This window comes from Strigops habroptila, chromosome 2 (genome assembly GCF_004027225.2).
Source record: "Strigops habroptila isolate Jane chromosome 2, bStrHab1.2.pri, whole genome shotgun sequence".
NCBI lineage: Eukaryota > Metazoa > Chordata > Aves > Psittaciformes > Psittacidae > Strigops > Strigops habroptila.
This window is the reverse complement of record NC_044278.2, coordinates 105,693,409-105,706,420: the sequence shown is the minus strand read 5'-3', so window position 1 is coordinate 105,706,420 and position 13,012 is coordinate 105,693,409. Positions and strand designations below refer to the sequence as shown.

Below are 13,012 nucleotides of genomic sequence, written 5' to 3'. Positions count from 1 at the left end.
TCTAGCAAAGGCAGTTGAAAAGCAGATGGGGTTTATTTGCTTTTTCTTACATGACTGTCTTTCCTTCTCCTGCATGATACGTTAACAAAAACAAACCACAACTGTACTTGCCCACAGGCAATTCTTTTAACATGCAAAACACTGGAATTGAAAAGGATTCTCTTCCCCAGCGAGAAGCCCCAATCCCCAGCAGGACCTCGTCCAAAGGTGTCCATGTACGGATTTCTTGTGGGTTTCCCCAAGCCCTCAATCCAGCTGAGGGCAACTATCTTTTTGCCTAGGAATCTAGCACGCTGTCTTTATATTTGGACAGGCTGGGGCACCCCAGCTCCTGCCAGAAAGGTCACACCGCGGACGTGCCCCGAGCGCCTCCGGTCACACCACCTCCTGCTTCCGCAGAGGCCACTGTGCCAGGCACGGCCCGGCGCGGGGTCGAGCGGGGGCGGGGGGAGGTCACTCACGCTTCCGAGGCAGTAGCCCCCGGGCCAGCCTGCAGACAGGCCACCGCCCTCCAGCGGTCACCCGCCGCCCGCCCCTCGCCGACCGGACCGGGGCTCCCGCCCTGACCCGCGACCGCCAGCACTGGGCGAGCCGCCCAGCTCCGCGGCGACAAGAGCCACCGAAGCCACCGCCGCCACCTCAGGGCGGGATCCCGGCGGGTCCGCCCCCCCTCAGCCGGAGCCGCCGCCGAGGCCCCCACGCTTGGCTGCCCCGAGCCGCCTCGCGGAGGGATCGAAGGCCGCGGGGCTCGGCCCCGCCCCTGTGCGTCATGGGCTGCCGGGGCGCGGATTGGCTGCGGCAGCCGCCTCGCCCCCTCCTCGCGCGGCGGAGGATGTCGCAGCCGCTTTTCACCGTTGTCGTTTGAAATTCGGCCCAAGATGGCGGCGGCGGCCGGGTGCGGGGCTGAGGCGGCGGCGGCCAGGCTGGAGGGGGCGGAGGAAGAGGAGGAGACGACGGCCGCGGCGGAGGATGAGGAGGACGGGGAGCAAGACGGCAGCCGGGCTGGCAAGGCGGCGGGCGCGGGGGTAGCGGCCGGCGGGGAGAGCGAGGAAGAGGAAGAGGAGGAGGACGACGACGACGACGACGACGACGACGACGAGGACGAGGAGGATGTGGACGTGTTCGAGGTGGAGAAAATCCTTGATGTGAAGACCGAAGGGGTGAGTGCGCGGTGCCGCCGCCTGTCACCGGGGCCGCGTTTCGCCCCGCTCTCGGAGGAGGCGCGCGGGAGGCGGGAGCGCTTGCTCCCCATGCGCCTGCAGCAGGGCGAGCCCGGGTGCGCCCGGCGTGCGCCGCGCTCCTCTCGCTGCCGGGCGCGCAGGCGGCTCCGCGGGCAGCGGCGGCTCCGCGGGCAGGCTTCCCCGCACGAGTCTTTCATACGTAGGTGAGAACCTTGCAAAAAAATGGTAGTTCCGTTATAACCGTAATTTAAGCCACATTGTGCATGATTTTGCAAGGAAGCTTTTTGTATCTTACAGCTTTGACTAAAGCGACTAGATCTGGAGTAGCTTTACTAAGTTGTTTCGGGGTTTTTTTGTCTGCATTGTTAAACTACTCTTTCGTTTTACGGCTGAACTGCAGTGTTTTAGTGTGAGGTGTGTGAGCGCACAAATGGGTAGGATTAAATATATTGTAGAACTTAGAGGTGGTTTCAGTGTATATTTAGTAGAACTATGTTCACTCACTCACAGAATGTGTAAAGACCTCTTAAAATAAGAGATACTTCCTCCAATTAAAATAACTGGCTGTGGTGATCTTTGCTTTTAGACAGAAAATATATCATCTCTTATTTCTTTAAAACATTCTAAACAGGTTGAAGATTTTGTGACATTTCTTAAACCTCAGATACAAAAAATAATTATGAGAGTTGTTGGGTTTTTGGGGGGTTTTTGGTAATAATTTTATGCCTGAAATTTTTTTAATGTTTTTTAATATAGGTTTCAGTCAGGTACATGGCAGTACAGAATTCTGCCTGGTTAGTGTAAAACATCAAGGTTTTGAAACCCTTAGATGGAAACCCTTCAGATCAAGAATTTCTTAGATTTTTGTGATGCTATCACGGTTAGCTTGTGTCTCGGCTAAAATATCTTGATGGCTTAAGAATGTTATGCTTTTGAGGTAATACAGTACTTACAGCTTTGTCTTTATGAAGTGTTGGTCAAAATGATAAGTCAGGTGTGAAAACAAGAGGACTTCTCTTCCCTACCCCATTCCCCTGCAGTGGAACCTAAAATCTGGAGGGGGGTGTGTCATAAAACCATTCCGCACTGCATTCCTATTCTGCAGCAGGTTCTGAGCTGTACACACTTGAGGCTTCCAGGCTGGGTCACTGCAATCAGCTTTACTGTATGTGCGTGCCTTACACTGTATACATGTGCCTTACCCAGTTTGTGTTGGTTTTAGCTTTGTAGCATGGTTCACCTTTCCATTACGCTTTGATGGGAGCTGTGCCCCTGTGCTTCAGAAATACAGAGCAAGACAAGATACCTGCACCCAGTCCGATCTTCCAAAATGGCTGGAAAAAGCTGTGTGTTACATTCAGTGAAATGTATTTTATGTGATTTGCTTTAGACTAGTGGTTCCTAGCTTGCAGGTTCCCAAGTCTGACACAAAGTCTGAGCAGATACAGAGTCGGCCAGTGTCCAGCACATCGTGTTCAGCTGACCAGCACTGGCTGGTCAGTGTGTTCATTTTTTTTCAGTTACAGAAGGAAGCAGGAGAGCTGGAGAGCGCTGCGCAGAGAAGGGCTCTTCATTTGCAGTCCTGATGTTGCTGGAGCTGGTAATAGTGGCAGCATGAGAGAAAGCGCTCCTGGGATGAATTGGGATGGGGGGTTAGACCTGCTGATAAATGAAACGTTAACATGGCCTACTAAAGAAAACATCATTTACCAGCCACCTAGTCTTACATTTGCATTATACTGGATAAAATAATCCAGCTTTCTCAGTTAATTAAAAAGGCCACCTAACTCATTTTGTACCTGACTTACAAGGGTGTAACAGTAACTCTGCCGCTGACTGAAGTCCTGCATCTGAACTGGCATAACCCGGTACTACCAGACAGCTGAGAGGCCAGCTGGCTGGGAAACAGATTTGTAGGAGAGGAACTGTGGGTCCCCGTGGACAAGTAAGGTGAGCATGAGTCAGCAGTTCTTGCAGCAGGAAGGCCAACAGCATCCAGGAGTGTGGCCAGCAGATTGAGGGAGATGCTGCTTCGTTTCTTGTCAGCACTGCTGAGATGCATCGTGAGTGCTCCGCACATAAGATGGAACACAGGGAAATCCAAATAGACTGGACAGATTTCTAAGCATCCTGATCTAGTTGGTCCTGGTTTGAGCAGGGCATTTTACTTGTTAGTTCTGGAGATTCCTTATAACCTAAATTATTCTATGACTATATTAAGAAAGTTACTAGTTGTTTATTTCATGACTAACCCCATTACAAGAAAGAGAGATTAACATGATTTTGAAAGGTAATTCCTGTATCAAGAGCGTATGGTTAAGCTCAATTATAAAAGAAGTGGTATTGTACTAATGTATCTGAATATAGGCTATTTATTTATATGTCTGTGAAGTAAATACAGAAGATTGTAGGTAGAGTTGATTGCTGAAGTTTAATGGCATATATGACATTTGATCAAAGGTTAATGATGCTCAGGCAAAAATGTAAATTTTTGGATATAAATACATTTAATAGTAAGTGTCAAATGGCAGTTCTTTCAAAGCATTCCTTTTCCAGGCTTGGTTAGCACTATAGGGTCTTTCAGAGCATTATCAATCTATTTTTGAAAGAAAGAGATAGTGCTGTTTTCCGCTCTAGAGGTGCTTTCTGTAGCACATTCACTAATAATTTTTAGATTTTTTTTTTGTTTTTTAATAAGTTCAGGAATGGCTCTGTTGCCTTGTATTCATAGTTAGCTTTTTTAATATGGATAATAGATTTCCTTAAACTTGGTGCTAGCTTTTTTCATACGTATTTTTAATGAGACGGCAGGTTTAATTAATAAAGGTGACAGCATTGATTTCGTCTGGTGTATCTCTGCTTTTCAGTTAAGCTTGATGCAGGAGGCCTTTAGTTGTCACTTGCCTGGCTGTACTGGCAGCGTGCTGAGTCCAAGCTAGTAAGTCTTGCCTTTCTGTAAGAAAAGGAGTCTATTTTGAGAAATGTAAGGATTCAGACTACTTTATTTAGGAGAAAGCAAGAAATAATTTGGTGGGAAGCTTTTTGCCCCCCCTCCCCCCTTTTTTTTTGTGGGTCCCCCCCCTTTTTTTTTTTTTGTTAAATAGGTAGAAAACTTCGTAATCTTGTGAAAAAAAGAAGCTAGAGACTCACAGGTGCAATTTCATCCCATGATGAAGTCAAATACTATTGAAACAATTGGTCTAGGGCTTTTGTACATAATCTTTTACCAAAATCTTTGTGATTAACTCCACTGAGATGCACATGCTTGGAGTTTGTGTAAGTTTAACTTGATCCTTGATTTCATTGCTGTTTGGTCTTCCGCCCACCCCCAGTTGTTGATATTTCAGTTTATCAAGAGTGGTATTGATTACAAATCTAACATAAGTTGTAAATTCCAATATAAAACAGGTGAATGATGTTAATGTGTTATAAATATTTTATATCAACTTCTTCAGCAAAGAAATTCAAGATTGAAACTTTTACAGAAGAAATACTAAACTTTTTTTAAAAAATCAGTTTCATAACATTCAGAAAATCCATTTCAGTAAAATGAGTGGGAATTTATGATTGTAGCTGTGGTTCTGAACAAGTTTTAGATATTACAAATATTTTGGATAAAACCACTCCCAACTACTGAAGCATTTTACAACCTACTTAGTTCAGTATGTGATGTAGATGGAAGTAATTTTGGGAATTCTTATGTCAACATTGGGTTGAACTCCCATTCATTTCTGTATACACAAAATGAATATGCAACCCCAGGGGTCGAGCAGATGACACAGTCCTGTGCCGTGTTGTATTAACTGTTGCTTTGGGTTTTTTTACAGGGCAAAATCCTCTACAAAGTACGGTGGAAAGGATATACCTCTGATGATGATACCTGGGAACCAGAGGTTCATTTGGAAGACTGCAAAGAAGTGCTGCTTGAATTCAGAAAAAAAATTGTGGACAATAAGCCTAAACCTGTTAAAAAAGATATACAGGTATGTTTCACCTTCCAGTGTCTTACAGTGAAGACGTATTCCCTATTTAGGCTCTGCTAATGAGGGGGCAGGAGAAGGGAAGACATTTGGGACATGGAATTAAGAAGACTTATAGAATCTCTTCTATTAAACTGTTTTGTTTCATGTGAAACTGAGCCTTGTTGCTGCTCTCTAGTTAGAGTTTGGGGTTTTGTTTGTTTTTTTTAATCAGCAAGTTCGCTTGTAGACTCAAAATCCATCTAAAATTTATTTCAGTTTTTAATAGGACTATATACATGATGTGTTATCATTTTAGTTTGATTTTGACAACATAAACAACCACCTTTCGCTATCAACATGCATATTGTTTTGTCAGTGAAGCTGCGTGCTGCTCAATTCACCCTCCTGCTTTGTGTAGCACAATGGTGAATTCTTGCATGTTAACCATTTAGTTTGGTGAGCTAATTACAAGAAAGCAGTATATGTGGTTTTTTTTTCTTTTTAACTGCATCAGTTTGAAAATGAAGCATAAGAATATTTTTTTAAAAAACTGGTACTCTATCTTTGGGAAACCTATAGGTAAATTTTACAAATTCAAATTAATAGTTACAGGTGTAAAATAGCTCACATTTAGTTCTGTTCTGGAATCTAGTTGTTGGGTGCCCGCTTGGTTTACTTGACTTGTGTATGTATCGCTTCTCATCCAAGCAGTTAGTAATGTAATTTAGGTAAGTGAGCTAGAATTGTATTTACAAATTTTATTTTTATTTACAAATTAAATTTTTATTTACAAATTACAATTTGGCAATGAGGAATGATGTTGGCAGTGATAAAAAGATTGAAGTGTTTCAAAACTTACTTAACAAGAACTGCCACTACCATTTTTGTATAATTTACACCAAAATTATACAGTTTAATGGGGAAAGAAATATTTTCCTTTTTTTCCCTACCTTTTAGAAACTGTCTCTAAATGATGATGTATTTGAAGCGGAATCTGACAGTGACTGGCAAAGTGAAACAAAAGATGATGTTTCACCAAAGAAGAAAAAGAAGAAGTCAAAAGATGGAGAGGATCGGAGTTCAGGTGACCTGAAGAAGAAAACGTCTAAGTCTGCAAAACTCAAAGAAAAACCCAGAACAGAATGTGAAAATTCCTCCGATACTTTGGTTTTAGATTCAAAACCAAAAAAAAGGACTTTAGAAACCAAGGAGGATTCAAAAGACCCAAAGAAACAAAGGAAAGAAGATCCTAAAGAAGTCAAGAAAAAGAAGGGAGAGGTTAAAGATTTAAAAATAAACTCTAAAGAAGATTTTAAAGAAAATAAGAAGTCACAGAAGGAAAAGCATGGAGATGTTCAGTTTGGCTCAGAGTCAAGTATTCTAGATGATGTATTTTCTCAAGGAACTGATAATGAAAATTCAGACTTAAATTCTGAAAATAAAGATGAGAAGCAAAAGGTTGTCAGTGGAGAAGAGAGATTGGAACAGGAAATTGCTGAAAAGGATTCCATTGCTGATACGCATCTTGATGGATCAGCAAGTAATGAAGATGATAGTATTGATGGTAAGGTTAAAAGAAAGAAGAAAATAATTCTGAAAGCTGAAGATTATAAAGAGGAAGGTAAAAAAGTGGAAAATCAGGATACCTATTTAGAGAACAAAAACATGCACAAAAAGCAAAAAGATCAAGAAAAAGTAAAAATAGCACCAGAAGAGTTGGAGAAAGTATCACCTGCTTCTTCACCAGTGCAGAAGGGTTTAAAATTCAGCTCTGATGAAAGGGGATGCAAGTCCACTGATTCAACTGGGGAGGTGAGCGATATTAAGGGTTTGAGGGGAAGGGGTCAGGGGACTGGGGGTTAAGTCAAACATTTTTGAGGTACAGATATCTCAAAAGACTACTGTTTGTGATGGCAAAGAAAAAAAATACGAATTGGAAAGTTAATGAGCTGGATGAAGCTAAAGAAAAGCCTGCTGCACAATGTATAGGAGACCGAAAAATTTCTGGATTCTGAACACTATAAAGGAGGTAACACTTGAGGAGGGAAGGGTGTCTTTAAATGTGAAAGTATGAATTTCTCCTGTTTGTTATGTGTATTTACTTAGAATGCAATTTACTGTTCCTCCAAAGCATGCTGTCATTTTTAGCTTTGTTCGCCTCACCTTGAACAGTTGCCTCAGTTTGACTTTTTTCTGCTTGTGTAGTAAGACATTCGGTGTTGAGCCAGTATCCATCCAGCACTGCACAATAAAGTGCACTTTTGAACTAAACCATGCAACTGATCTCACTTAAAAGCCAGCAACTCCTTTATACCTTATGTGCATTAGCACCTTCCTGAGAATTGGAATGCTGAAATCACTTCTAAAGACAAGTCTCCCAGGTAATTGTGCAGCTGGCTTGGCTTGTCAGAGTTCCTGAGGTGCTTACAGAAAATGCTTGGTTTCATGACATGGTTTCATGTTAATTACAAATGCTGTACTTATTCTAAGAAATGGGCTAAGCCAATACTGGAATATTTCTTTTTCCTCATTTAATATAGTAGTGTTTTAAGAAATCAAGATGGTAAAGGTAAAAGAAAAAAAAAAAAACCCCCAGCACAAACCCCCCAGTATTTTCGGAATGTTTCTGGGAATATAATTTCTTTTGGCTTCTTCAGACTGTTCTTATACATCTTGCAGTTCATAAAACTTTGACTGCTCAGAGAAACCACTTTCTGATTTGTAACAGGATTAGCCAAAAAACCTTGATTCTTACCCCGTTTCTTTTGAGGCCATAATTCCGTGGCAGCAAGTAGGTTCACCTGTGGTCCTGTGCTTAAGATGGTCTGCTCCATTCATACAACAATCTTAAACATAAGAAAGTTTGTTTTGGGGTAGAGAATTATGTGGCATGATCTCACGGTAGAGCTATACAAACCAGTGTTTTTTGCAGGAGCTAGCTGGTAAAAGCTGTGGTAAACAAGGTTAAGTGATTACTATGAGCATAGCCCAGTTTCAAAAAGTTATTTAATTAACTGAAATGGTGTGGTCCTTTGTTACTCAAGTATTTTCTTGTAGTTTGAGCCTATAGCATTCATAAGAGAGAGGCATCAGTTATGATAATCAGATAAATCTTTGGAATTTTATTTACCAGTAGTATAAAATCCTGTCACCCCAAACATGAAGAAATAAACAGCAGATGAAAGTTGTTTTCCTTATGGCTCTTTGGGCAGCACTCTCAGTATGTTGTCTATATGCCTTTCTCATGGTTGTGCTCCATGGAAGCTTATGCTACAAGGTACCAAGGAAGCAAGGAAGGCGTTCTGCCTCTTTGGTTTTTTCAGTCTAGGAGGCTTAAGCAGTGTGTTTCTGTAACTGGTTAGTTACTCTCCAGAGCAGCGGTAGATTTATGTGATGGGCTTGGTGGAGCATTCTGGAGGTTTTTTGACTTCACTAAATTGTTGGCCCGAGCAGATTGTTCTTTTCAAATTGATCTTTAAATCGATTTATTTCTTGATTTCATGTGTGTTTCAGTCTTTCCTTATGTTGCTCTGGTTAGAGAACACTGTCACATCAATTTGTAATACTGTATTCTCTGTTTGGAATCAGTTTGCATGCTGAACCATTGTTTCCATTTGATATACCTCCAAAACAAATGTGCAGTGTATGTTGTGCATCAGATCAGTATTGTAAATGTGGAATAGAATTCACGATTACTGATTTTAACAGTCCCTCTGTGTGACAAGTATCTGGTAATGCCTTTAGTAAGTTATGGGTCTCCTGAATACTGGGCATCTGCCAGGATTAACAGCTGTCTGTGCTACTAGTTAATCATGTCAGTGATCAGAAGCTGAGGTTTTCTGAAGTCAAGTGAGGGGGTGAGAAAGATTATTCAATGTTTCAGCTCTGCTAACCCCTTATGATACACCAAATTCATCTATTTTATTTGATGTTTTTCCTATGTCAAACAAATGGTAGCACCTAATGATAAATTTGGTCTTGTGGGGCTTGCTTTGGAGCAGTTTTTCTGAAAGTCAGGGCTTTATATCAGGTTAGTGTCAGGGGCTGATACAAAGCAATGCCAGGGAGCTTTGTCCCACTGTCCTGGTTTCAGCTGTAAGTTATTTTTTTTCTCCTTTCTAGTAGCTGGTGCAGTGCTGTGTTTTGGGTTCAGTCTGAGAACAACGCTGATAACACACCGATGTTTTGGTAGTTGCTCAGTAGCACTTACTCTGATCAAGGACTTTTTCAGTCTCATGCTCTGCCATGTGAGGAGGGGCACAAGAAGCTGGGAGGAAGCAGAGACAGGACACTTGACCCAAACTAGCCAAAGGGGTATTCCATACCACAGCACGTAATGCCCAGTATATAAACTGGGGGGAGTCACCCAGAAGGCCCAGATCACTGCTCAGGTCAGGCTGGGTGTTGGTTGGCAGGTGGTGAGCAATTGCACTGTGCAGCACTTGTGTTTATTGGTTTTGTTTTGGTTTTTTTCCTTTCCCCTTTTAGTTTTATATTCTTTCTCCTTGTTATTTCCCTTATCATCATTATTAGTAGTAGTAGTAGTTGTTTATGTTATACTTAAGTTATTGGACTGTTCTTATCTCAACCTGTAGTTTACATTCTTTCGATTCTCCTCCCCATCCTGCCCAGAGAGGGAAGTGTGTGTGGGGGTGAGTGAATGGCCGCATGCTGCTGAGTTACTGGCTGGGCTTAAACCACAACAGCCACCTACTCTGCAGTTTGGAATTTGCTGGCTGAATGGAGAGAGAGGATTACAGGAGGAGAAAGGCAGCCTTTGGTGGAAGCTTATAAATATTGCTAGGCTCAATCTTCTGTGTGGGTATGGTGTGTTTGGGTGGATTTTTCTGAGTGTCTGTTTTTCACAAATTACTCTTGCCTTTAAGTTCTGTATGTTTAAATTGGAAAACTTGGAACCACCTGTGTACAAATGTCAAGTTTTCTCAGTTAAGGTTCAAGTCAGTGCTGTGATAACTGCTTTGAATAGTGTTACAAAAGCGTTAAATACGTTGAAATAATGACATTCTATTCAGGTTCAGTATTCGGAACAAAATAAAAGTTCATAATTTTGAATTTCCTTCATAATGCTGGTTTGGCATATCTGCACCTCATGTCATAAAGCACCTTGCATGGCTGATGCAGTAAAAATATGAATTGAGGTTGTTTTACTTTGGAAATAACCTTTTCTCTTAACAGAAGAATCCTTCACAGACTTAACTCCTGACTCACCTGCTTAATTCTTTTCTTAGGAATGGCCTTACGTATGCTACATACAGGTTTCAGTAGTATTAATTTCAACTGTATTTTATCACTGGAGTAGTGAAAGGAGTTTATTTTCCATTTTTTCTCTACCGCTTTAATTTGATCTTTGTTCTTAGTATCAGGAGAAAGAAGTAAAGAAAATTGAAACAAAAGAAAAACCTCAAAAAAAAGAGCCTGAAAAAGAAGAAAAGAGCAGAAAAGAACAAAAGGGCCTAAAAAGTAAGTGCTAACTGGTTAAAGAGAGAAGGGAAAGACCCTTCAGGACATTCTCTTATTTCTGCAAGAGCAGATATTGTGTGGTTTTGTAACACATACCAGAAACAAGAATTTCTGCTTTTATTTTAGGAAGCAAAAGTCTGCTTTTTAACGGCTTTGTCAATATATGCTTCGTGAGAATGCTGTATGTACTTTAATGTATGAAGCATGGAAGCATATAGAAATCTCTGAGGTTTTATAGACAAGTCGATTTTTCCCTTTTTCATCCAATACAGTTAACTGTGCTTCCGTGGATGTAACTAATCCTTTTTTAGAGGAATTCATCCAACTATTGCCTATTTCCAGAAGTGTTCTGATGATGCTGTGAATACACACTTTCTATGTTTAGAAAAACTAGTAGAGGTTCCTAAACTTCATGCCTCTTGCTTTAGACGCAATGATGAGTTACATTGTCCAACCCTTAAAATATCACCAGAACTGGATGATTTGATACATGGAGGAAAATGTCTAGGTTGTATTTCTACTCGTCATAGTATAATGGAGTATTAATGTTACCACTCTTGATTTCAGTAAAATTCTGGGTGATTTTTATTGAGGATTCCCTCACTACTATGATGAGGATGAACTGAGGAAAACTAGGAAACTCCACCTTTGGTGATCATGAATGGATATAGGAGGAGCTATGATGCTTCAAATAGCTGTTGCTAGATAAACATCTTTCGCTGAAAGTAGCGTAGATGTTTACAATGCTTAAGAAAAGTAGTAACAAACAATGATTAATTATTGTTCCTTATACAGCATGTGTCTTTCATCTGTTCATCACAGAGACTGAACTGTATTTTCAAAGTAGTGATTTATGCATAATTCTAAACTACATTTTCTCAAATGAAGATGGTACTGGGTTGAAAGCAGCCAGAGCTCAGACTTGCTAGGGTAGCTGGAGGTGAACTGGTTCTCCCCGATTTTTGGCTTGTGTTCAGCTTGCTCCTACGCTTCAGCAGTGATTAACTTATGGAAAGAGACAGCCATTTTCTAAAGGGACTCTGGTCACTCACTTAAACTTTGTTATGTAATAGTCTTTAGTGGCTCAAGTGGTCGCTCTTGGTAACTGTCTTAATATTCTAGACTTTAAAGACATCAAAAGTGCATCTGACTTTTTTAATGTAGCTTCAGAAGAAAAAAGTGAATATTCTGAGAATAACTGCAAAAGAGAAGAATCTTCGCTAGAATATAAACTCATAGAAGAATTAAAATCAAAAGACAGCAAGGTGTACAAGGAAAGGAGGAGCATAAGAGATGAAACAGACACATGGACTTACATTGCTGCAGAAGGTGATCGAGAAGTAGTGGATGTGTGTCAAATGGAGAACTCTGGTGAGCAGTAGAAACAAATGCAGGGGAAAGTTGAGCACTGGCAATTAATATTTTCTCCATTCCTGCTTGCATCTTTTAGCGCTCCAATCCTTGTCTCTGCAGGGGGCTGAAATGATGTTTTCCTTTGAAACTCACTGATAACTTCTTGGTGTGTCTCCAGTGTGTTTCTGCTATTGCAGTAGTGGAGTGTTCACCATCTCTTACCACTTCAAACCAATCTATTAGAACAAATAAAACAGTTTGTTTCAAGTAAAAGCATTTTATGTCTGCTTGTAATACAGCCTTCATTGTTTGGAACCATTCCACGCTGATTTCCAGAGTCTGTTTGAATGAAAAATAGTAGTATGTTACGCTGCTGATCATTGAAGCAATGGCAAGCAAAGAATGGTTTGGAAGTTTATAAGTTACTTATTACTTATATTTCACATTTTTTCTTCCATAAAATCAAATGCATCATAGATGGCAAGCAACAAGTCTTGAGTTTGGGTATGGACATGCAGTTAGAATGGCTGACGCTAGAAGACTTTCAAAAGCATCTCGATGGAGAAGATGAGAATCATGTGTCAACAAAACCGATATCAAGTAGTGAGTAGCTGCTGGGAGAAAGGGACATAATCTTAACTGGTGTTTTGAAGTGAAATATCTTATAACTGCATTGAACTTACTTTCTAGCTCTCCTGAGGGATGCTGTTAAAAGTGGAGATTATATGACAGTAAAGATGGCACTTTCTTCAAATGAGGAATATAATCTCGATCAAGAGGTAATTTTTCTGCAGTAGAAGTACTGGAGGGGTGTGGGAGGGAAGAGTGCGAATTTGGATTGTTTGAAAAGCTTTCTTCTCTTGCTAGTAGCAGATTTCTGTCTCACCTTGAGGTTTTAAACTATATAAAACATCTATACATGAAAAAAATGTGAATGTTCTGTTTGACAGACCGGGACCACTTCGCTCCATGAATTACTAGTTTTCCACCAGTTCTGTATCAGCTGTGTTCTTGCAGTTTGGGGTGGTTTTGGTT

The 13,012-nt window shown here is 41.0% G+C and overlaps 1 protein-coding gene across 5 annotated transcripts in view; it reads left to right on the top strand.

Moving 5' to 3' along the window:
* Nucleotides 1–455: 455 nt before the first annotated feature.
* The window catches only part of MPHOSPH8 (M-phase phosphoprotein 8), a 27,014-nt gene continuing 14,457 nt past the window's right edge, over nt 456–13,012 (top strand). Inside the window, exons 1-7 of one of the 5 annotated variants that reach the window (XM_030476502.2) lie at nt 456–1,160; nt 5,009–5,164; nt 6,101–6,955; nt 10,522–10,624; nt 11,789–11,995; nt 12,455–12,580; nt 12,668–12,756. In XM_030476502.2, coding sequence (XP_030332362.1) covers nt 879–1,160; nt 5,009–5,164; nt 6,101–6,955; nt 10,522–10,624; nt 11,789–11,995; nt 12,455–12,580; nt 12,668–12,756 — 1,818 coding nt within the window. In that variant the 5' untranslated portion in view covers nt 456–878. Of the gene's footprint in view, nt 1,161–5,008; nt 5,165–6,100; nt 6,956–10,521; nt 10,625–11,746; nt 11,996–12,454; nt 12,581–12,667; nt 12,757–13,012 lie in introns of all 5 variants that reach the window. The other 4 variants (XM_030476503.2, XM_030476506.2, XM_030476505.2 and 1 more) reach the window with 4 other exon arrangements.